Source organism: Spermophilus citellus (genome assembly GCF_964194105.1).
Source record: "Spermophilus citellus genome assembly, chromosome: 1".
NCBI lineage: Eukaryota > Metazoa > Chordata > Mammalia > Rodentia > Sciuridae > Spermophilus > Spermophilus citellus.
This window is the reverse complement of record NC_138182.1, coordinates 244,732,152-244,756,327: the sequence shown is the minus strand read 5'-3', so window position 1 is coordinate 244,756,327 and position 24,176 is coordinate 244,732,152. Positions and strand designations below refer to the sequence as shown.

At 35.3% G+C, this 24,176-nt stretch overlaps 2 protein-coding genes across 5 annotated transcripts in view; one reads left to right on the top strand and one right to left on the bottom strand.

Annotated features, from left to right (window-relative positions):
• Positions 1–10,138, bottom strand: part of DHX29 (DExH-box helicase 29) — a 46,743-nt gene extending 36,605 nt beyond the window's left edge. The window contains exons 1-2 of the mRNA XM_081306649.1: positions 9,805–10,138; positions 527–600 (exon numbers count right to left, since the gene is read on the bottom strand). Of these exons, the coding sequence (XP_081162775.1) occupies positions 527–600; positions 9,805–9,985 (255 nt within the window). The 5' untranslated portion in view covers positions 9,986–10,138. The remainder of the gene's footprint in view (positions 1–526; positions 601–9,804) is intronic.
• Positions 10,139–10,284: 146 nt separating this feature from the next.
• The window catches only part of MTREX (Mtr4 exosome RNA helicase), a 100,947-nt gene continuing 87,055 nt past the window's right edge, over positions 10,285–24,176 (top strand). Inside the window, exons 1-5 of one of the 4 annotated variants that reach the window (XM_081306664.1) lie at positions 10,285–10,571; positions 17,639–17,776; positions 19,371–19,437; positions 22,623–22,685; positions 23,714–23,826. In XM_081306664.1, coding sequence (XP_081162790.1) covers positions 10,438–10,571; positions 17,639–17,776; positions 19,371–19,437; positions 22,623–22,685; positions 23,714–23,826 — 515 coding nt within the window. In that variant the 5' untranslated portion in view covers positions 10,285–10,437. Of the gene's footprint in view, positions 10,572–17,638; positions 17,777–19,370; positions 19,438–22,622; positions 22,686–23,713; positions 23,827–24,176 lie in introns of those variants that run through there. The other 3 variants (XM_081306666.1, XM_081306667.1, XM_081306665.1) reach the window with 3 other exon arrangements.

Genomic DNA, 24,176 nt, shown 5'->3' with positions numbered 1-24,176 from the left:
TTAACTGAATGTGTACTAACAGCTAGGCTCAAAAATATACTTCAGGCATTCAGCCTAGCCAGGAAACAGACAAATAACCCAACATGGCAATGCTTTGCAAAGATATTTTCAGTGTTGTGAAGGGACTTCATGGGGGCCATACAGGTAACAAATGAAAAGGGGAAAGTGATGATATTCCAGGCAGAAAGCAAAGGCTTAAAGGCATAAAAATCATGTGGGATCTGGGGAAACAATGAATGTGCCACAAACTAAAGTTTTAAAGTAGAGAACAGGCAGGAAAGGTATACTAAGTCAGATCTGAAAGGATTTTATGTATGCCATGCTTAGAAACTTGATGCTTTTCCAGACCCTTTTAAATTTCTTACAGACTCAACATATGTGTATGATTTATTTCTAATTAGTAGAAATTAGTTCTTAGATTACTATGCATAAAAATTTTATAACCCATCATTTTCTTATACTTAAAGATACTTTTTTTTTTTTTTAAAGGGAACATTTCTTGAAATGACTTTAAAAACTTACTCACTTTCAAAATAGATTTATCCAGATTTGCAGGACCACCAGAATCATTTGCAGAATTAAAACTATAAATTTTCGGACCTGTATGTAACAGACAACAAATAGTTAAGGCAATTTAATGATTAATATCCAATTATATTATTTTCCTGTAAATATTGTATGCTGAATTTCAGCTACCCCCTACTTTACCAAACTCAGCAATCTAGTAGTTAGTAATACCCCCTCTAAATTTTCTAAACCATTTTATCAATTAACATTACCAGTTTCTCTTGAACTACAAATGCCTATATTATCTTTCAGGTTAAATCCATCATTAGCTTTGTATTTTTTAATCAGATATTTTTCTTCCTGGCATGTAGCTAAGGCAACTTCTTGGAGAATATGAGATTGTTGGGAAAGAAGATGGTAATTCTGAAGACAAAGCACTCTTCCTTGAAAGTGGGAGTGAAATGGAAGTAGGTGTTTCCATTATCTTTTCTCCTTGAACTCAAGCCCAAAGTTGCTGAATTAATTCCCTATGGCTGCCATAACAAATCATAACAAACATGATGGCTGAATACAACAAAAATTCGTAGGGCAGAAGCAAAAAATGAAGGTATGAGCAAGACCATGCTCTTTCTTGCTTTATGCAAGACTCCTTCCTCTCCTCTTCCAAGTTCTGGTAGCCACAGGTGTTGCTTGGCTGGTGATAGCTTAATTCATCTCTGTCTAATTCTTTATATGGCCTTCCTATGTCTTTCCATGTTCTAATATTCCTCTTTTTTCTTGATATTAGTCATTGGATTTAGGGCCCACTCTAAATGTAGGATGATTTCATACTGAGATCCTTAACTAATTACATCTGAAAAGACTTTCCCAATAAGGTCACATTCTGAGATTCCAGGTGGATATTACTTAACTCAACCCAATAGTTGCCAAGCCTGTTCCAGTCAAGAAAAACACTGTATATTCTCAGTCCTCTAACAATGAATAACCCGGAAGGAATAAATACTATTTGCAAATTTTTGGTCACATGATCTCTTTATCCTCTTAAAAATTGAGATTCCAGATAGTTTTTATATGGGTTATATCTGTTGATTTAATTTACTACATTATAAATTAACAGGGAAAACTCAAGTATTCATTAATTAAAAATAATAAACCCATTGTTAATATAAATAATATATTTACTAATATATATCTATATTTAAAAAAATAGTTTCTATTTTTTGCACCACCCCGCCCCCCCTTATATTTGGTGCTAGGAATTGAACTTAGGGACTCATGCAACAAATCTAATTAATAGCTAGTATCTCTGTCAGCTTAGGCTGCCTAACAAAATACTACAGACTTCTGGGTGACTTATCTAACAGAAATTTATTTCTCACAGTTCTGGAGTCTAGGAAGACTAAGATTAAATTGCCAGGTAGGTAGACTTCTTTTCTTGGTAAGTAAGTGGCCACTATCTTGCTATACATTGTGACTTTTCCTCTGTGCTTCCTTGGAGAGAGATTGAGCTCTGAGAATACTAATACTTCTTATGAGGATACTAATTCTATTGAATCAAGACCCCATCCTTATAACCTCTTTTAACCCTAATCACCTCCTTAGCGATCTCCTCTCCAAATACAGACACACTAGGGGTTAGGGTTTCAATATATGAATTTTGGCAACAGTCAACAATATCGGTTTCTGCATTCAGTCTACCATAGTAACACACTTCACGTATCCTCTGGAAAACTCCACTTTACACTCAGGAGAAAATGAGCAAAAGAAAAGACAAGAAACAATTTAAGAATAATACCAGAAGGGCTGGGGTTGTGGCTCAGTGGTAGAGTGCTTGTCTAGCATTCGTGAGCCTCTGGGTTCAATGCCCCGCACCATATAAAAATAAAAAAATAAAATAAAGGTATTGTGTCCATCTACAACTAAAAAAATTTAAAAAAATAATACCAGAATCTTATAAAACCTAGCTACTTTTTGGGAAGTAGAGGGTACTGAGGATTGAACTCTGGGGCACTGAACCACATCCCCAGTCCTATTTTGTATTTTATTTAGAGACAGGGTCTCACTGAGTTGCGTAACACCTTGCTAAACTGCTGAGGCTGGCATTGAATTTGCAATCCTCTTGCTTCAGCCTTCCAAGTCACTGGGATTACAGGCCTGTGAAACTGTGCCCGGCTACCTACTTACTTTTATAAACCCTAAAATAAGGAATTTTTTTTTCACTTTGAGACACTTACACATCAAATTTAAGTGTTGCTTATTATGGTTTCAAAAATCGAAGTCTTTGGTTACATTAAATTCTGTAAGATTTAATATAATTAGACATTTTAAAAGAAAAAAACTTTTTGAAGGTAACTATTGGAAAGTAACTACTGTTCTTTTACTTTTGGGCAGTTTGAACAAGGGATATTTGTGGTTTCCTGAATTTCTGCTGTGCTATACAGTTATATAAGAGGTACTGAAGGCTACCTGGAATATTTTAAAAGATAATAAAAATTCTATAATAGTGTTAGTTTTCTTCTAGTCTTAGACTTTACCTTACTTCTAGTAGTTTCTCTTACAAATTCATGTCAATAGTCATAGAGTGCATTTCTGGAGAGTCTTAATTGTTATTGTAAGCTCAAGCACACACTTAGCATTCACAGTTATAACCCTTCTTTGTGTATATGTGTATGGTACTGGGGATTCAACTCAGGGATCTCTACCACTGAGCTATAATCCCAGCTCTTAAGCTTGCCTTAAACTTGTGATCAAATTCTCCTGCCTATATACCATTTTGGGGGGAGGTACTGGGGATTGAACTTAGGGGCACTCAAACACTAAGCCATATCCCCAGCCCTATCTTGTATTTTATTTTAGAGACAGGGTCTCATTGAGTTGCTTAGCGCCTTGCCATTGCTGAGGCTGGTTTTGAACTCGTTATCCTCCTGTCTCAGCCTCCCAAGCCACTGGGCTTCTTTAATCAGCATGAATAGATTCCAAGATTTGGAATGCACAACTTTTGACGAAAATCCTCTATTTAAAATGTATCTATATTTCCTGACATAGTACAAAGTACAATAAGCAAAATCCAAAGTTTTATGATGCGTTACTACAAATATAATACTTTTTTAATGAATCTTAGAGAAACTATTGAAAATGCTTTAGTTTATGTTTTACTGATTTCCGAGACTGCTTTAATTTTCTCTTTTGTGATTCTTTCTTCTTCTCTCCTGTCAGCTGCCAATTTTCAGAATGTCAACCTAACTAACAGCTTCCCACCCTCAGCTTTTACTCTGTTACACAGCAAAAAGTGAAGGTGCCAGAATAAATGAGATATTCAACCTTATTAAGTTAGTAACTCTAAGTTTAAGTACAATTCTAAGTCAGTAGGCCATGGAATAAAGTTGGTTTTTACTCTTTTGCCAAGAAAAGTGCTTGACAGCTACTTTCCTTACTGCATATAGACATTTTCCAGTAAAATTTGGTTCTGTGTTGCAAGTAGTAGATGTTACAGGAAATCTAACTAGAAGGATGGTGGTATGCAGCATCTCCAAGACAAAAGTATTAGGAGTTCCAAGTTTATAAATCTGAAAGGTCATGGAATAATACAACATTTATAACTGTCTTTTAAAATTTTATTATATTGAAGTTGAGGCAAAGAAACTGATTTTCTCAAAATGATTTGGCTGATTAAAAGAAAATTAGCCAGAATCAGTTTCATATTGCCAAGTACTCTTTCTTTTGAAATATATACATTTTATACTATTTTGTATTTTAGATCAAACAATGATGCTACTGTCCTCAAAAGACAATTGCTTTTGAGTTGTTAGACTGTCTTCTAATCAAGGTTATACATTGCTCTGGTCAAAAATAAGATCTTGTCTCTATCCTCATGGCACTAATATTCTGAAGTAATATAATTACCAAGCAACTTATTACCCAAATAAGCTATGAAGAGGAAGTACAGAGTGCCAAGAGAATGAGTGAATTGGTGTAATCCAAGCAATTATGGCCTGTGAAAAGTATACACTACCAGAGCCACGTGACTGATCATTTTAAATTGCAAACTGGTTAATGTATGTTCCCTATTTAATATCAACACAAACCCCTCAATTCCCATTGCACTTGGTCTGGACCCTTCCTAGACCTCAGATGTCATTTAACACTTTCCTTCTCATCTCATTTAAACTTTACTATTTTCTGTCCTTCACATAATGTTTTATTTTGGTGATCTCACCCCCAAATATTTAAAATGACATATTTTATGAGTTTATTCATGACATCAGTCTCCCAGTATTACTTCCCTCTTAAGATTTTAATTCTTAAATAAATTCAGATTTTCAGAAACGCTTTCTGTTGGAGGAAAAAAATTATTGACCTTTTTATTTTAGTCTCATCCATGACAAAGCTGCTGAACTAATTATAAGTAGACTAAAGGCAGTGACGCTTCTAAGGCAAAAACACAGAAACATAAAGGACAAGGGCAAAGTAGGGAAAGGTCTTACATCTCAAGGCTTTTTTAACTGTTCCCTCTGCCTAGAATGCTCTCCACCCATTTATTTGGGTAATTAAACTTAATACGCCTCCTTTGCTTAAATATCACCTTCTGTGTGATGCTTTCCCTGACCACCCTCTTTAAAATTGAAACTCTCCACACCTTCCTCTCTATTCCACCTAACCAGTTTTATGAAAACTTCACAGCACTTACTGCATCCAATGTAGAAGAGATTTTATCTTCTGCCCCCAAATGTCCCCACCATTTTTCCTCCTTGCCTTGCTATAATATAAGCTCCTCAAGAACAGTGATGTTTTATTCTTATGGTACCCCAGTGTGTAAAATTTTGCCTGGCATATAGTAGCTCTTCAAAAACTTTTTTGATGAAATGAGAAAACAAAAGGGTAAGAATACCCAAAATTGTGCCAAAAGCCCATTTGGTGGCACCAATGGTTTTATACCTTTACAGTACAGCACAATTTTGATATACTCTGCTATGTACAATCCTTCAAAGTATTTAGAAAGATACAAAGAAATGGAACAACTCTCTATGTGAGGAAATAAAAAGAATTGAGTGCCTTACCACTTTTTCCCTCCAAAGTAGGCCTATTATCTGAAAAGATTCAAAAAGAAAAATAAACAAAAAATTCTGTACATAGCGGCACAATTCACAATAGCTAGACTGTGGAACCAACCTAGATGCCCTTCAATAGATGAATGGATAAAAAAAATGTGGCATCTATACAAAATGGAGTACTACGCAGCAATAAAAATGACAAAATCATAGAATTTGCAGGGAAATGGATGGCATTAGAGCAGATTATGCTAAGCGAAGCTAGCCAATCCTTAAAAAACAAATGCCAAATGTCTTCTTTGATATAAAGAGAGCAACTAAGAACAGAACAGGGAGGAAGAGCATGAGGAAAAGATTAACATTAAACAAAGATGAGTGGGGGGAGAGAAAGGGAGAGAGAAGGGAAAACATATGGAGATGGTAGGAGACCCTCAATGTTACACAAAATTACATAGAAGAGGATGTGAGGGGGAAGGGGGGGGAACAAGGGAGAGAACTGAACAACAGCAGATGAGGTAGAGAGGGATGATGGGAGGGGAGAGGAGGGGGGATAGTAGGGGATAGGAAAGGTAGCAGAATACAACAGTCACTTATATGCCATTAGGTAAAAATGTGAGTGTGTAACCGATGTGATTCTGCAATTTGTATTTGGGGTAAAAATGGGAGTTCATAACCCAATTGAGTCAAATGTATGAAAGATGATATATCATGAGCTTTGTAATGTTTTGAACAACCAATAAAAAAATATAAAAATAAAATTTAAAAAAAATTCTGTACAAATTTAGTAGATAACCTCTTGTCTTTTTTTCCTTTCTTGATTTCTTGGCTTTGATAATTTCTTTGAATTTTTCTTTATCACCTATCCATGGATTCTTTTGAGTGACAATCTGTATAACATTAGGGATGAAGATATTAATACATATCAAATATATTCCATAATTTTATAGGATATATAAAATATATAATCCCTCATATATCATAAGGCAAGACCCTAACTGTCAAAAAGAATGATATAAATAACCATAACACAATAGTTAAGGATATCAGGGTGAATTAAAAAAGGAGTTGATACCTAATATGGTATTATAGAGTTTTGATAGATGTGCTACAGACAGATAGCATTCCACAAAAAGAAAATGGCAGAAAATCAATAGTTTCATTTAGAGCAATAAGAATGCACCAGATGTCAACATACTTTATATACAACCAGAGACATGAAAAATTGTGCTGTACACATGTAGTAAGAATTGTAATGCATTCCACTGTCATTTATTTATTTATTTTTAAACATCAATTTTTTTAAAAAAAGAACACAACAATAAGTATTAGAGAGGATGTGGGGGAAAAGGCTCATTCATATATTGCTGTTGGGACTGCAAATCGGTGTGCCCAATATGGAAAGCAGTATGGAGATTCCTTGGAAAGCTGGGAATGGAACCACTATTTGACCCAGTTATCCCTCTCGTCTATATCCAAAGGAATAAAAACAGGATACTACAAGGACACAGCCACATCAATGTTTATAGCAGTAAAATTCACAAGAGCTAAACTGTGGAACCAATCTAGATGCCCTTCAGTCAATGAATGGTTAAAGAAAATGTAGTATATATACACAGTGGAATATTACTCAGCAATAAAAGAGAGTAAAATCATGGCATTTGCAAGTAAATGGATGGAGTTGGAGAATGTAATGCTAAGTGAAGTTAGCCAACTCCAAAAAACCATATACCAAATGTTTTCTCTGATATAAAGAAGCTGATTCATAGCGGATTTGGGAGGGTGAGCATGGAAGGATTAGAAACTCTAGATAGGGCAAAGAGATGTGTGTCCCCTTCTCTTACTGTGCCCTTGGGTGGGGCCTACCCAGGTGTCAGTCAACCTGCTGACAGGGGACAGCATGAAGACAGACTCAGCCCCCTGAAACCTGACCCCTTGCCTCATTTGAATAGCTTCTCCTCAATAAAGGGGGTCAGCTCGAGCTCTTTCTTTCTGCGGATCCTTAAGGTCAGAGGAGCTGTCACAGGGACCCCAAACAAAAAGGTATTTGTGTCTCTTGTGTGGTTATTTCGTGCAGCCCAGTTAGCCCAGTTTATCTGGAGTGACCCCTGGGCCTTTTAGTTGAGAGAACAGAAACCGGGCAATCAATATTAGATGAACAACTTGGATTTTCCTGCAAAGTCAGTGAGGAAGCCATGGAAGAGAATGGTAACTATAAAGATCAAAGCAACATTTTTGGAAGATCAATCTGATGCTGATATATTGGAGACTGGAGGAGAAAACCAGAACAAAGTTGGGTAGACCCATTAAGTGACTCTGTTGGTACTCCAGGAATTTGTGATTATTAGACTAGAGTGTAAACAGCACATGAAAAATGAGAGAGTATACAGGAACAGATATGCAAGTGAAGACTTTACAGAGCCTGGCCATAGACTGAATGCAAAGAATAACAGCATCAAAAGTAACTTTTGGGGTTGGGGTTGTGGCTCAGTGGTAGAGTGCTTGTGTAGCATGCATGAGGCACTGGGTTAGATCCCCAGCACCACATAAAAAAACTAAAAGAAATAAACAAAATTAAAATATTGTGTCCATCTACAAATAAAAATATTTTTTTAAAAGTTACTTTTGATCTTGGATAAACACTTATGTGGAAAAAGAGAAATAAGGAAGTAGGAAAAAAGTTAATTTGTGGAGAAAAGAGCAGTTTAGTATTAGCCATGTTAAATTTGAGATGCTTGCAAAAAAACAGGTCCAGGTTAATGCTGAAATGGCTGATTTCTGCTTGAAAGCAAGGCTGGTGTATGTTGGAAAATTACCTATAAAGGAAAAGACAGAAGTAATGGAAATAGGTGAACTCTCCTAAGAGAGCTGGAGGAGGGATCTATATTGTAAAGGATAGACACGTTGGGAAAGGTTCACATTTTGGAGGAGAGTGGAGGAAACAGGAGTCAAAGAATACAACAAATGACTATCAGAAAGTTAAAAGAATTCAAAGAAACTTCAGTAAAAGACAGGGAAAACCAAGATGTGGATTCAGAGAGTAAAATTACCACAGACTAAATTAAGGAGAAATTCTACATATTGGTAATGACAAGCATAACAACTCTATAGTTAAAAGATAACAAACTGCAGGGTAAAGAAATCTTACCCACCTTTTAGCTGAAGGTTTGATATCTGCCCGTTTCTCTAGTCTCATCTCCTTTCCTCTAGTCTCATCTCCTTTCCTCTTTAGCAATGCTCATATTCAATGAATTCCTCAAGAGCTCGTTCTTGATTCCAAATCTTTGCATGTTGTTCATTACTATTTGCTTGGAATACTATTTCTGTCATGCCTTATCAAGTTAACTTCTCATCTTTTTGATCTCTCAGCTTGTCACCTTTTCTGATATCATTCACAATTCCTGCTCCTCACCATAAGAATTAGATTATCTTATTAAACTTTCCCCACACTTTGCAGCACTTACCAATTATAAAGCAATTATGCCTATCTGTGTGATTAGTTAATGCCTATCTCTGACATTAGACTGGCAAGCTGCAGGAGAGACAATGTTTCCATTTCGCTCATTTCATTCCCCCCGCCCCCATTCCAGATGCCTAAGTATTTGTGTGTATGCACGTATACACACATGCTTAGCTAGCAGAAGGAAACAGTGTATTAATTTCATCTTTTGAAATCCGCCTTAATAGTGGCCTGCAGATATGCGGCTGGAGTTGGACATCTCCAAGGCGAGTTTTCAAACCAATGTACAGAGTAAGCAAAAAAATGCAAGGATGCGGAACAGAGTGAAGATAATTTTGCAATAGGTTACACCAATGTTCAGTGTGTAAGTACTGTAATTCCTATTAAGTACTGATTTTTCCAGAGCATAGAGAGTACTACATCATTACTAAACATGATAAAAATCAGGCAAGAAAATGGGGCAGGCACGAGGAGGTGGAACTCCACTACTACCCGTCTCTGCCTTAGCCTAGCCCGCTGGGTTGATGGTTCAGAATGGATCCCTATTGAAACAGCAAGAAATGCAATTACTTTGTTCTTGGAAGAAAAGGTAGAAGGGAAAGGTCAGGCTGCAACAGTGCTACTGCAGGAATTCTGGAGGTTCAGAGAGCTTAGATTTATCTGAAAGGCGGCCAGAAGCTAACAGCTCCGGGTGTGGGAGATACAAATTTTTAGCATGATGGTTCGCCCGGGTTCGAAGGTTCTTTCCTGGGGACAAGGAGTAGAAAGTTCAGGGTGGAGAGTTCCTCGTACCTTGCTTGACTCGGGGCTCCCGGGTGACGGCAGCGGCGGCAGGGGGCGGCCTGGCCCCTGGCTTCTTGCTTTGGGTTTCCCCGTCAGCTCCGGCCTCTGCAGATTTGGCTCTGGAAGCAGACACCGCGGCTCGGACCGCCGCAGCTCCCGGCGCCTTGTGTTTCTTGTTCTTACCGCCCATGCTGTTGCAATTGCAGCAGAAGATTCTTCCAGGTCTCGGTCTGGCCTCCACCACAGCAGAACCCACGAGAGTTCTTCACATTACCCGGCACCCGCACCGCCACCCAGCGTCCTCCATCCGGGCTTCTCAGACCAGGGCGACTGCTTCACTCAGTTGGTCAGATTCACCAGGCTCCGCCTCTTTGTCCCCCCCACTCCGCTTCGGGAGCCTGCCGCATGCCGGCTACCGAGTGCTGCGGTTCTCTTTAAAACCACTGGACTGTCTATCCACTAGTAATCCAAAAGGAAAGGAAAAATCAAAACAAAGAAACAAAAACAGAGAAATTCCTTCGGTCGAGCGACTCTATTACTTTTGTCTCCTACGGGCCACCGTTGAGCCTCCGCCTGGCGTCACTGTCGGGGCGGTCGCGGGGCCTCGTGGGTAAAAGGAAGAATCGCTCTGAGCCCGGAAAGATGGCGGATGCGTTTGGGGATGAGCTGTTCAGCGTGTTCGAAGATGACTCCACCACTGCGGCCGCAACCAAAAAAGACAAAGAAAAGGAGAAGGGAAAATGGAAGGGCTTGCCAGGGTCTTCAGAAAAGGCCGGGTAAGGAAGACGTCCAAGATGTTTTTGTTTTTTTTTTCCTCTTGGTGCCGAGGGCAGAAAACACGATTCTTAGGAAAAGCACAAAATGTGTGTACTGTGAGTGAAGTCGGAAAGTGAAGGGGTTCTGGAAGAAGAGAGGGAGGATAATACTGATTGGGGGAAACCCGGTCTTGGCTTTCCCCCATACTGCCAGGCAGCCTGAGCCGCTGCCACAGCTCTTTCCTTTGGCCCACGTTACTGACTCCTATCTGCGCCGCGGGGCGGTGAGGTTTCCCTTAGGTTCTGGGCAAATGCCCAGTTCCTTGCACGAAGTCTTTTACAAACGAAATTGATGACTAGGTGAGGGGCAAAGAAGCTTAGAAGAAACGACGTGGGCGTTAAAGGACAAATAGAAACAAGGGAGAGATTCTAATCTCCACGCTATAGATTTCTCGCCCGTAAAATGGAAATTTGATAGTGTCTACCACTTAGGCTGTCATGAAGATTAAATGAGACAATATATGTTAATCTCCTAACAAGAGTTTAGTACATAATAAAACCAAATAAATGCAAGCTATGAGGAGTTTATTTAGAAAATATTTAAAATTACTAGACCTTAAACGTGTAGAGTAATGCATATAACCACCATAAAGTGTTTATAGCAGAACAACGGAATTCTATTATTTGAATTATGGAAAATAAGGTGGTTCATTATTAATTAACAATATTTATTTTTGTTGTTGCCTGGAAAATACCAAATAGGTGAATGAATTAGGCATGATTTCATTCTTGAGGAATTTTCTAAGGGGACAGAACACATTTTAAAGAGTTGTAACTTTGCATTAGTCAGCAATGGACATAAAATGAACTGTATGTACAGTTAAGTGCTATATAAGTTTGAGATATCTGTGATGTTCAGGGGAGCTTAGATACAGGATATTCTGGATTGAGGAAATAGTAAATTAAATTAGTGTTTCCTAACTTGGGGATGGGATAAGTAAAAGTATAGTTCAGGAAAATTACTTGATTAGTGATTGGCAAAGTATATTTAAGAGTATAGACACTGAAAGCATGAAAGTAGGTTGGAAAGTATTTTCATTTGTCTAGTTTTGAGATGGAAAGAACCTCAAGAAGTAGGAGAAGGAAGGAAAAGATATGAACATTTTGTCAAGGACAAAATTAAGGAGAACGACAGAAGGGGGGTCAGAAGAGACAGGTTTTTAAAATGTGTATGTCAGGGAGAAGAAAAATAGGTAAATTCAGAAGTTTTGAGATAAAGTGAAGCAATGGTAATACATCCTTATGGAAATGTACATTGGGTAGTTTTAATGAGGGTTGTAAGAGAGACAGACCTGTAGTACTGGCAGTCTCTTATCTCAATAATGTTATTTGAATTGGTGCTGGTTGAGGTGGAGATCCCTATGGGAAAGTATAATGACACAGCAGAGAACTTCAAGAGAAATACTTACGACCAAAGAGAGATTAGAGGGATAGCAGAAAAACCCGGAGTGTGAAAAATAGTTTTCACCGCTCATTGAGTTGAAGGAAGTGGAAAAGTTTGGGGGAGCTTAAGTATTTTTCAATAGTTACTTGTTTAAGTGAGCAACTACAGTATTACAAAAATAATATATGTATGATTTCCAATTTTATACTTTACTTCACAGATACTAATTATTCTACTTTCCAGTGCAGTAGGGATAAGTTTAGTAGTCTAAAATATAAAAGAAAGTTAATTTATATTTTAATTTTATTAGGAAATATGTGAACATTAGAGAAGGGAAATATATAAGAAAATACAGAGCATTAGTAACTTCAGGTACTTTTTTTTCTTTTTTTTTACTACCAGGACTTTAAGTTAGGCTTTCTCATCTAGGCATTTTAGGAAAGAATCCAGTTTGCCTGGGATCATAATCATTGTGTATAATGTGAAATTCTATCTGGTCTCTAAAGCAGTAGGGCATATTCTGAAACTGTAGTGAAAATTTGAAGATCCCAGGTTCAAAGACAGCCTCAGCAAAAGTGAGATGCTAAGCAGCTTAGTGAGACCCTGTCTCTAAATAAAATACAAAATGGGGCTGGGAATGTGGCTCAATGGTTGAGTGCCCCTGAGTTTAATCCCCAGTATTCCCTCCCAAAATAATAATTGTCCTTATGTATTTAATACTTTAGGCCAAATGCTTTTAAAACTAGGAGATTGTCAAACTATATATATATATATATATATATATATATATATATATATATATATACACACACACACACACACACACACACACACACACACACACACATATGTGTGTGTGTTATATCTACATATGTTATGTAAAAGGAATGTCATGTACCTACAATTTTGTTTCAGCAATATCAAGTGATGGTAAATCTATTTCCACCCATACTAGGAGATTGTCAAACTATATACATATACTTATGTTACATAAAAGGAACGTCATGTACCTATACCTTTGTTTCAGCAATATCAAGTAAATCTATTTCCACGCATACCCTCTTTTAAATCAAATACTACCTCTCATGTTACTTCTCTCTCTTTCAGTATTCATTTCATCCCACCCCCTCTAAACAAAAACAAAACTAATAATAATTCTTTGATAGTGTCTACTCAGTCCATAGTGAGATTTCTTTTATTGTCTTTAAGGGGTTTTTTTGGTAGGCGGTTTGTTTGAATCAGGAACCAGACAAAGCTGGTACACTGTTTTAGTTGTTACTCCTTAAGTCTTTTCTCCATCAATCTCCCTCTTGTTTCTTTATGTCATACATTTCTTTTTTCTTTAAGAAAGAGACAGACTGAGAGAGAGAGAGAGGGAGAGAGAGAGTTCTTTTTAAATTTTTTTTTTAGTTTTCGGCGGACACAACATCTTTATTTGTATGTGGTGCTGAGGATGGAACCCAGCGACATATGCATGCCAGGCAAGCGCGCTACCGCTTGAGCCACATCCCCAGCCCCTGTCATACATTTCTTTTTGGAAGGATGAGTAAGAGAAGAAACCAGGCTACTCATTCTGGAGAGTTTCCCACATTCTAGATTGCTTTATTAGACAGTCATTTAACTTGTTTCTCCTTCCTAAGTATTTACTTTAGTTTTAACTTATATCTAGTTCCACCATTGTCACTATAGTCACTATATTGTCACCAATAGTCACTATTCACATGAAGCATTTAAAATATGGCTTGTCAGAACTGAGATGTACAAAAAGTATAACATTAGATTTTGAAGACTTAATATGAAAATAGAAGGTAAAATACCCCATTAATTTTTTAAACATTTTATTAGTTATTGATGGACCTTTATTTATTTGTTTTTTTATATGTAGTGCTGAGAATCGAACCCAGTGCCTCACATGCCAGGCAAGCACTCTACCACTGAGCTACAACCCCAGTCCCCATTAATTTTTATCTTGGTTATAATTAACATATTTTGCATAAAGCGGGTTAAATAAAACAAATTAAAATTTATATTACCTGTTGTTTTAAATCTGTTAAAGTGATTACAAAATTTTGAATTTATATGTAGCTTACATTATATATATGCAAATTCATTTGGCCGTGGTAATCTAGAGACTTGATTAGATTCAGGTTCTTTTGTTTTAGATAAGAATAATTTATAGTGGCATGATGTATTTCTGTTGCCCTACATCATAAGATGCAGATTATCTGTTCCATTCCAAGATTAATCATTAGGTTATAATGTTAACCAAGATCCCTCATCAGCCTTTCACATAATTGCTTTAGCATCTGCTACTGGTTGCCTAAACCCATTATTTCATTAGTAGTTGCAAAGTAGAGATTTTTCTGTTTTTATCATTTCTTTTTTTTTTAATTTTTTTAATTGATTATTTAAAGCATTACATAGTTTATCATTTCTTTTTGCTTGAGTTACCTGTAATGTCTCTTAAAAAAATTCCCATATTAGCTCTTTATCTTGAATCATAGTTTGTAAAGAAAAGGCAGAATTCATGCTTGATTCTTTTCAGTTTTTAGAGAAATGAATTCCTTGAGAACATCCTTTCTTTTGTGTGGTTGCCCACCTGCCTGCCTTTCTTCCTTCTACCTGCCTTCCTCCCTTCCTTATATACTTGAAGTACACTAAACCATTACCACAATCAAGATTGAAATATTTTCATTACCTCCTGAAGTTTCTTGATTTTCCATTGAAATGCATACCCTTTCCTGCAGGCAACCACACAGATCTGTTCCTATAGAACAGCTTGCATTTTCTAGAATTTTACTTGAATTGAATATTATTTAATCTGTTCTGTGGACATATCATATTTATCTGTTAATGGACATTCATTGAAGTTGTTTTTATTATTATTTCTGATACATAGATGTCCAATCACACATCAGTGAGAACCCTGCGTGTTGGTTCTTACATCAAAAACTCCATCAGTTTTATTTACTTGTGCTTTTTCTTTTTCTTTTTTTTCTTTTTTTGGGTGGGGGGAATACCAGGGGCACTTAACCACTGAGCCACATTATATTCTTAGATAACTCTTTTTATTTTTATACAGGGTTTTGCTTAGTTGCTTAGGCCTTCACTAAGTTGCTGAGGCTGGCTTTGAACTTGTGAACCTCCTGCCTCAGCTTCCCAAATTGCTGGGATTAAAGGGTGCTTTCTGCAAAAGATTGTCTGAATTGCCTAAACATTTTCTGCCCCAGACTGGGATTGAGATAGGGATTTAGGATAGAGGGAGAGAAATACTGAATCTTAAAGGAAACACCCACAGGCCATTGAGATGTAGAAAGCATAGGTATAAATTTCTAGCAACAAGCTGCTGACCCCTGCCCTTGTAAAATGAGGGAAGTAGACAAGTGCAGGGGACATTGGTACAAAATTGTGCAGCTCCACCCTGGATCCACCTCCGAGTCAGGCCCCTGATACAGCTCTTCTATAAATATTGTACATCCAGCCCAAGTCAAAGCTGCTTCTCACTCTGGAGATGACCTTCATTTTCCCTTGAATGTGTATCAGCCTTCCTAAATAGAGTATGATGAACTTGGATTTTTGTTTATCCAATATATGAGAAATTATATTTCAATTACTGTTAATTTATAATTTTCTTAATATGAATAAAGCAAAGCATCACTTCTTATGTTCATAAGTTATTTGGTTTTCTTTTTTGTGAGTTGGTCATTTTTTTTTTATATTTTAGAAAATGGATAGTTAGTCTTTTTCTTCTTAATTGTAGAAGCCCTTTTATATTATGGATATTGTTTCTCTAATCTAAATTACATGTATTTTTCCCCTTTTTTGACATTTAAAAATATTTTAATGAGCTACGTGCCCAGCCCTGGTTTTACATTTTGCATGTGTATCTCACCATTTTAGTCCAGTGCCTTTTATGGTGTTGAACAGGTTGCCCAGGTATTCTAAAACAATTCCTTTACAAGTATTGTAGGTATTTACAAATGAACAAAAATAATACATGCATTCTATTATGACATATAGCCAAACTTAACACATTAGGAATTAATGTTAACTTGCTTTTGTTTAGTTCTCCAAATAAAACTTTCTTGAGTGCTGGAATTATAATCATGTACCACCGCGACTGGCCACCATTCTGTTTTAAGCCTAGTCTTTGGCATGTGTTATTCTCCAGTCATGATAACAATAATTGGTTGTACTAAACAATCAGTGCTCAATTTTTATTACAGATACATCTAAATGTCATTCAGATAGTGTAAGTACTTTTAAAAACGTCTTTTGTTTGTTTTTGGTACCAGGGATTGAACTTGGGGAGCTTAACCACTGAGCCACATCCTCAGCCCTTCTTTTTATATTTTATTTAGAGACAGGATCTCGCTGAGTTGCTTAGGGCCTCACTAAGTTTTTGAGGCTGGCAGAATGTCTTATTTTTTTATATAATTTATTATTATTTTTTATATATTTTTTATATAATTCTAGACTTTACAGAAAAGCTGTAAGAATGGTATTAAAATCGTTATACATTTCACCTAAATATCCCAAATATTAGTATTTTTACCACATTTGCTTTCTCCCCACACATATATGTATATGTGTTTTTGTGTGTGTGTGTGTGTGTGTTTGTATGTTTATACTTTTCTTTGAACTATTTAGAATAAGGAACTATTTAGATTAAGATGCAGACATGTTGCTTATTTACCTCTAAATTCTTGGGTACTTCAGTGTTATCTGAAAATAAGAGCATTCTTTTATATAACCACAGTACAGATTGCAGTGATCAGAATTAGGAAATTAACATTGACATAGTGTTATAATCTACAGATTTATTCAGATTTTGACAATTACTTTAATGTCCTTTATAAGAAAGGGATTCTGTGTTGGAGTACATAATTTGGTAGTCATGTCTGTTTAGTTTTGTGTAGCCTGGACCAATTGTTTGACTTTCTTTTTTTTTTTTTTTTTTTTTTAAGAGAGAGTGAGAGAGGAGAGAGAATTTTTTAATATCTATTTTTTAGTTCTCGGCGGACACAACATCTTTGTTGGTATGTGGTGCTGAGGATCGAACCCGGGCCGCACGCATGCCAGGCGAGCGTGCTACCGCTTGAGCCACATCCCCAGCCCCTTGTTTGACTTTCATGAGCTTGCAGTCTTTGAAAAATTACAGGCTGTTTTTTTTTTTTTTTTTTCCCAAAATTTTTTTTAGTTGTCAGTGGACTTTAATTTATTTATATGCTGAGAATTGAATCTAGTGCCTCATACATGCTAGGCAAGCACTCTACCACTGAGCCACAACCCCAGCCCAGATTACAGGCCAGTTCTTTTGTAGATTGTAACTCAATTTGGGTTTATAGTCTGATTGGTTATAATTCTTTTTGGTCAAATTTATTGTTTGATAAATTTTTTAAAAAAACTTATGTGACCATTTCTTTTACTTTGAGTTTAAAAGTACTTTAAAATAAACCTAAGAAAATATGAAATAAAAAAGGAATAGTGTTCAATTTTACTAGTTATAGAGTATTCTGAGCTTTGATTTGCACCATTCATCTGTTTAAGTAATGATGTTTTTCTTCTTAACGGTGTATACAATACATGGAGCAGTAGTTTTTAGTATTCCCCTTAAAGTAAGAACTAATATATTTCCAATCAGGAAACGTTTTGATGCCAAATTGCAATCAGAGTCAACTAATAGTGGAAAAAATAAGAGAGATGTGGATTTTGAAGGCACGGATGAAACCATTTTTGGAAAGAAGCCCAGGATAGAAGAGTCAGTAACTGAAGACTTAAGGTAATATTTCCACAATAGTAAATGTTAGTAACTCTTAATTTGGTATGAAGTTTTTAAAATTGTTTATATATTGGTTTTTTAAAAAATATTATTTTAGTTGTAGATCGATACAGTATCTTTATTTATTTATTTTTATGTGGTGCTGAGGATCGAACCTAGGGCCTCACGCATGCCCATATATGTTGGCCAAATATATTATATTTTATAATATACTTTTTGCTGAGTTAGGAAAATGAACATGATATTCTTTATATACTATGCAAACATGTAAATATAGCACATTTATGTAAGTTTGGAGAATTGGAAGACAATATAGAAATGATTCATATTTTGATACTTTAGAGCCAATTTTGGGAGAAGAATCTTGAAACCTGATTTTTTTTTTTTTTTAAAGGATAAGTTATGCCTCCTTTATTTTTATCTCAAGGTGATCACTGAAGAATAAAATAGGAGAGAAGAATAAAACTGACCCAGTGGAAGGAATAAGTGGGAAGGACCATTAGAAGAAATTAGATATTTATTGTCGCATGTAGCAGTAGAGTGGTTATGAATCCTAAGACTCTTGTCAGTGAACAAGACCCATGAGTATATATGGCTGAATATTCCTTGGTATTTGAATTTCTCAGATTTTGAAAGCTGTAACTTTCTACAATGATACCAGTGTTTTTGGTTGACCTGATTTCAGTTGTGGTGATGATCTTTGCAATTTTTTTTCTTTATGTATTATATTCTAGTTAGGCACTACCATGAAGAGCTTATTCTTTCTGAGATTTTTGTTTTGACCAGTGAACTAGTAAAATTATCTGCTACAAATGATGGTAGATGTTTCACTTAAATATTTAATATGTACCATTTACCCAACCTAGTGCATAATATTACCCAAAATTAGTGTGTAATATTGGTAGTTTAAAAATCTTCGTTATTGGGCTGGGGTTGTGGCTCAGTGGTAGAGCGCTCACCCAGCATGTGCAGTGTCCTGGGTTCAATTCTCAGCACCACATAAAAATAAATAAATAAAATAAAGATTGTATCCAACTACAACTAAAAAAAAATAAATAAAATTGTAATTATTGGGTTCTATCCAGATACATGGATAAGTATGATTATTGACTCTAGCACAGAAATATATATATAGTTTTCTTGAATTTTTCGAGTCATGTCATCAATAAACATAATGCAAGATTTTGATGAGAAGGAACATTTCTGTAAATTATAGCAACATCTAAATTAGACTACTTTATCTTTTGTGTTATGTAATGATTTTTATAACCAGCTTCATGTTTTGAAGGAATGACAGTACTTTGAAGAGGTATTTTCTGTTCAAAATAGTCATTGGAACTAAACTGACATAATTCTTTCAATATAATCTTCTTGGTGGTCTATTTGTTCTGTGTTTATAATAAATTCCTGGAACATGTTGAATTCTCAGTATGCATTTGAGTAATGTGACAGATTTTCAGAGTATTAGTAGTACAACTTTTTCCAATATGAAATATTGATAATTGGGTAGTATTATTTTCTTTAACAATACAGATTGGGGGCTTATTTATAGAAAAACAATTTGTGTCATTTTAACAATTTTTTTTTCTTTAAGTTTGGCAGACCTGATGCCCAGAGTTAAGGTACAATCAGTTGAAACTGTTGAAGGATGTACACATGAGGTAAGCACAAAAGACATGTACTGCATTAGTAACCTAAGTGGGATTTTTCTTTGTACTCTGTGGTCTGATGATCCGCAAGTAATTTAACCCTGAAGGCCTTGGAAACAATAAATGGTTTTTGTGGCAATTCATAGTCAAGCGAAAGAACGTGGGAGCTTTGTAATAAAGTCTTGGTTCAGAAGGTAGCCAACGTTTTTTCTAGCTACAGTCTTAAGTAAATTTTTTAACCTCTTTGAACATTGTCTTTTGAATTTGTAAAATTGGAATGATTGGTTTTACCTCCTGGAGTGTTAGTAAAGATCATATAGGAAAATTAATTGGAGTACTCAGCACAGAGTAGATGTTTAGTATCTGTTTATTCTTAGACTCCTAAAGTCAACTAATGGTGATAGTTTTGCAGGTCACTTGATATTTCATGTCTTGCTCTAATGACTGATAAATTGCAGTTTCTTTGTTCTGCCACAAGATGGTGATCTTTGATGGCTTTTAGTATCCATTTAGAAGGGAGGATTTATATTTCTAAGTCAGGACTTTGACACTATTTCTTTTTATTTCAAATATAGCAAGTTATTACTGGTAATTAGAGAATATTCTTCTTAAATATATATTTATTTTTATTTATTTATACGCGATGCTGAGAAACAAATTCAGTGCTTCACACATGCTAGGCATGCGTTATACCTCTAGCTACAATCCTAGCCCCCTGGAGAATCTTAAAGTATCTATTCAATGAGCAGAGAAATTCCAAATTAATAAAAAATGGTTTTTATATGGATTTAGAACTTTATCTGTTAAAATAGCTGTTTTACTAGAACGTTAGGTTCTTAAATATCTATTCCTTAGATAATATTTAGTTTTTCAGATGTAATGCCAATTTGATCATTCATTTCACTCTTAATTTTAGACTCTATTCTATCTGGGCTTATGAAAGTCAGGAAAGAGGAAAGGAAAAAATGTCTATATGTCTATATCTCCTGCATTGAAGAGCTCAAAAGTTTCCCTGTGCTCTGTGATTATCTTTAATTCTGCCATTCTGTCATCCCCTTTTACTTTCTGAGCAAGTAACTTTATCAGTTACTTTATGTAGAGGCTTGAGTTGGAAAGTATTATAACCTCTTATCACCAAGCCTATCTGTCTCTGTCATTATCTGCCAAAAGAAAAATACATTACCACTTCAGGCTAACTATGATTGTTCTGCCAGTGGTCTTGACTATATCTTATCCTGTCTTCAGAGAGACTTTCTCAGTTTTGTTTTCCCTTGTTTGTGGAGTTTCCTTTTCGGTATTTGCCATTTCCTATCGCATCTGAACATTCAAAAACTTCTCTTTTGTTGAAAATTATTTTTCATCCACTGTATTGTTTTTCTCCCTGTTTATAGTTATTCACTCAACAGTATCTTTTGAGTGCCAGGTACATTTTACTGCATACTGAGTATGAAGAGATAAAAGAGATACAGTCCCTTCTTAGAATTGCTATTGAGTTGTCTGCTTCAGGAAACCCTGTTAGATTTCTTAACCTTTCATTTATCTTTCAATCCACTACAATTAGATTTTTCCCTATTTCTTTGAAACTGCTTTGGTAAAAATCACTAGTGACTAATTACTAAGTATTTAATTCTTGATCATTCTACTAGTGTTCCACTTTTCTGACTCCTTAGTCTCTATGTGCTTCTTTTTCTACCTCTGTTATTTTGTTATTATTCAGATTGTTTTTAGAGAATAAAAACACAACTCTGATTCTTATAGAAGTAAAAACATAATTTTGTTTTTGGTGCTAAATCTCAGGAATGTTAAGTTCTTAATTGCTTACTGTTGATATTCATTATTCATATCTTAGAAAGTACCAGGAGAGAATGTGGTAGAAGTCAGTTAACTTAGCCAGATATGGCTTACCAGTTTGAGCATACCTTGGTGGGGATCACACCATGATTTGAGGCATAACTTTCATACTCAGCTCTAGAAAATTGATTTTGTTATTGTAGCAAAGGTTGGGTACTCTAGGATAGACTCAGATTCATCATACATACAAGATGTGGTGGGGATGGGGGGCTATACCAAAGAATCTCGTTTCTTTTTTTTTCCTAGTTGTCGATGAACCTTTATTTTATTTATTTACATGTGGTGCTGAGAATTGAACCCAGTGCCTCACACAGTGCTAGACAAGAGCTCTACCACTGAGCTACAACCCCAGCCCAGAAGTTTTCACACTGTTAAACTATCAAGGAATCAAAGTTAGTAACTTGGTCTTGGAATCATAATAAAGAGAAATATATAATCTTAAAGGAAAAACTGATGAGAACACTTCATATCCCTCATGTTTGTTTACTTGTGAGTTGTTTAAAATATCTCTTAGGTTAATTTTTATAAATTGTGCTGTATAAACTACCAAATTCTGACCTCTGGTTTTACTTTATAGATTTCATTTTGAACATCACATTTCTTCTGACACATCATTCATACTTGGTATTATTCATTAAGTTTCATATTTTCTTAATTATTTGATGTTTAGTCATTCCTTACTGAAACTCTATTCACGTTATCTATAGAATAAATAAGCAATTAATCTTATTCAATATTTGTTAATCGAAGTTTTGACATTTAGAAATGATTCCTAATTTCTGTATGTACCTTACTTTAACCTGTGGATTTTTACACTAACTGTTTACTTTCCTAGTATATGGTTAGGAATGTGTAAACATTGGTGATATTAATCTTTTTAAGTCTTGAGAGTTTGGGTACATTATGAACTCCAGATCTTAATCTTTACTGGAAGGAAATTAATTTCCTGTTCCAAGCAATCAGAGGTATCATTTTATTCCCTAGACTTTTCTTTCCTGTGGTGACATCCCATTTTCTATTCTTCAACCTTTTTGAGTATTTTTAATGTCAATCAATATATTAGGTATGGAAAATGTAAATAATAAATACAGTTTCTTAATAAATACAGTTTCTTCAGGGAGATAACATTACAAGTTTCAGTTACATTACTGTTAGACCAAAATTAGTAGAGGTATTTTTAAATGTTGTAGCTTGACCTTTTTGTTTTGTTAGGCAGGGTAGTTAATTTATGTCTAAGACTATTGGGAACGTTCTAGTTGATCACTCTGATTTTTTTCAAACCATTGTTGATTTTTGAAGTGCTGAATATCAGTAAGTTTTTTTTTTTTTTTAAATTTTGACATCAGGTTGCACTTCCTGCAGATGAGGATTATTTACCACTTAAACCTCGAGTCGGAAAAGCAGCAAAGGTATGGACTTTGGTAACACAGTTTATAAAGTTTGAGAGACTTTTTCCTTAGAAATCTTAAAAAAAAATTTTTTTTATACTTCCGTGTGTGTGTGTGTGTGTGTGTGTGTGTGTGTGTGTATCAGAAAGATGACAGCTAAAGAATATAGTAGGAACTATATTAATATATATCATGCTGGAAACTAAGAATTATGCGATAGATTTTAGAACATTGGAATAGTGATTGTTAAACCTTGTTAAAGAATCTAATGAAAGTTGTCAACCTTTCTTTAGAAAAAAATGCACATTTGTAAGTGGTGCTGTAGTTTTAGAGGTTCTGGTAAAACAGACTGATTTTATTAGATGAATTTTGAAGTCCTGATAGACCTTAAATGATTAACATATTTTTTTTTAAACATTTAATCGTTAGTTGTAGGTGGACACAATATCCTTAATTTAGTTTTATGTGGTGCTGAGGATTGAACCCAGTGCCTCACGCATGCTAGGCGAGTGCTTTTTCTCTGAGCCACAACCCCCAACCCCTGATTAACAGATTTTTGAGGTAGTTTTTTCCAGGTAATTTTCTGAAATAAAAAAAGGAAGTATGTAGGAGTAAGCTTGGAATTCTTAAAGCCTCATAGTTATTTTATTCTGCTTTTGTTGAATAAACTGAAGTAAAGGACTACATTTTTCAGAGCCTTAGAGTACCTTTCTCTGAAATAATACATACCTGTTTTAGGGGTTGTAAAGATTAATTATGATATATGGAAAATGTGATGCACAGTGCCTATCACACAGCATGTTTCTTGTAAATACTAATGATTATTTTATTATTATTTAAATATAATGTAATAATTAAAAGATTAAATGGAAGAGTAATTTATGCCATTTGGAAAAAAAGTGTTTTTACTCTTCCTAATGTTTTCTTGTAGGTGGTATATTTCCTAAATAAAATCATAAAGAAATGCTCCTAGAATGCTTTTGGCGGCAGTCTTTCTCTTGATGATAGCTAGGTTTTTTCATGCAGATATTAATGTTTTGTTTTTGTAGGAGTACCCGTTTATTCTTGATGCTTTCCAAAGAGAAGCCATTCAGTGTGTTGATAACAATCAGTCTGTTTTAGTATCTGCACATACATCAGCAGGGAAAACTGTATGTGCTGAGTAAGTAACTTTCTTTTTAAATAAAATCCTGAAATCACTAGAAAGGGATAAGAGAAGGCATCCTTGCCTTGTTCCAAGTAGTAGGGAAAATACATTCCATTTTTCATTATTAAACAGAACATTACCATAGGTTTTTCATAGATACCCCAGTCAGTTTAGGGAAGATCCTTTCTGTTGTTCCTAGTTTGCAGAATTTGTGTATGTATATGTGTGTGCACACACATGTATGCATATAAAAATATTTCTGTACTAGATTTTGTCTGATGTTATTTGGGGGTCATGTATTGAAATGATATGTCTTTGTTTTGATTTTTGTCCTGCTATTGTGACAAAATATGTTGATTGGCTTT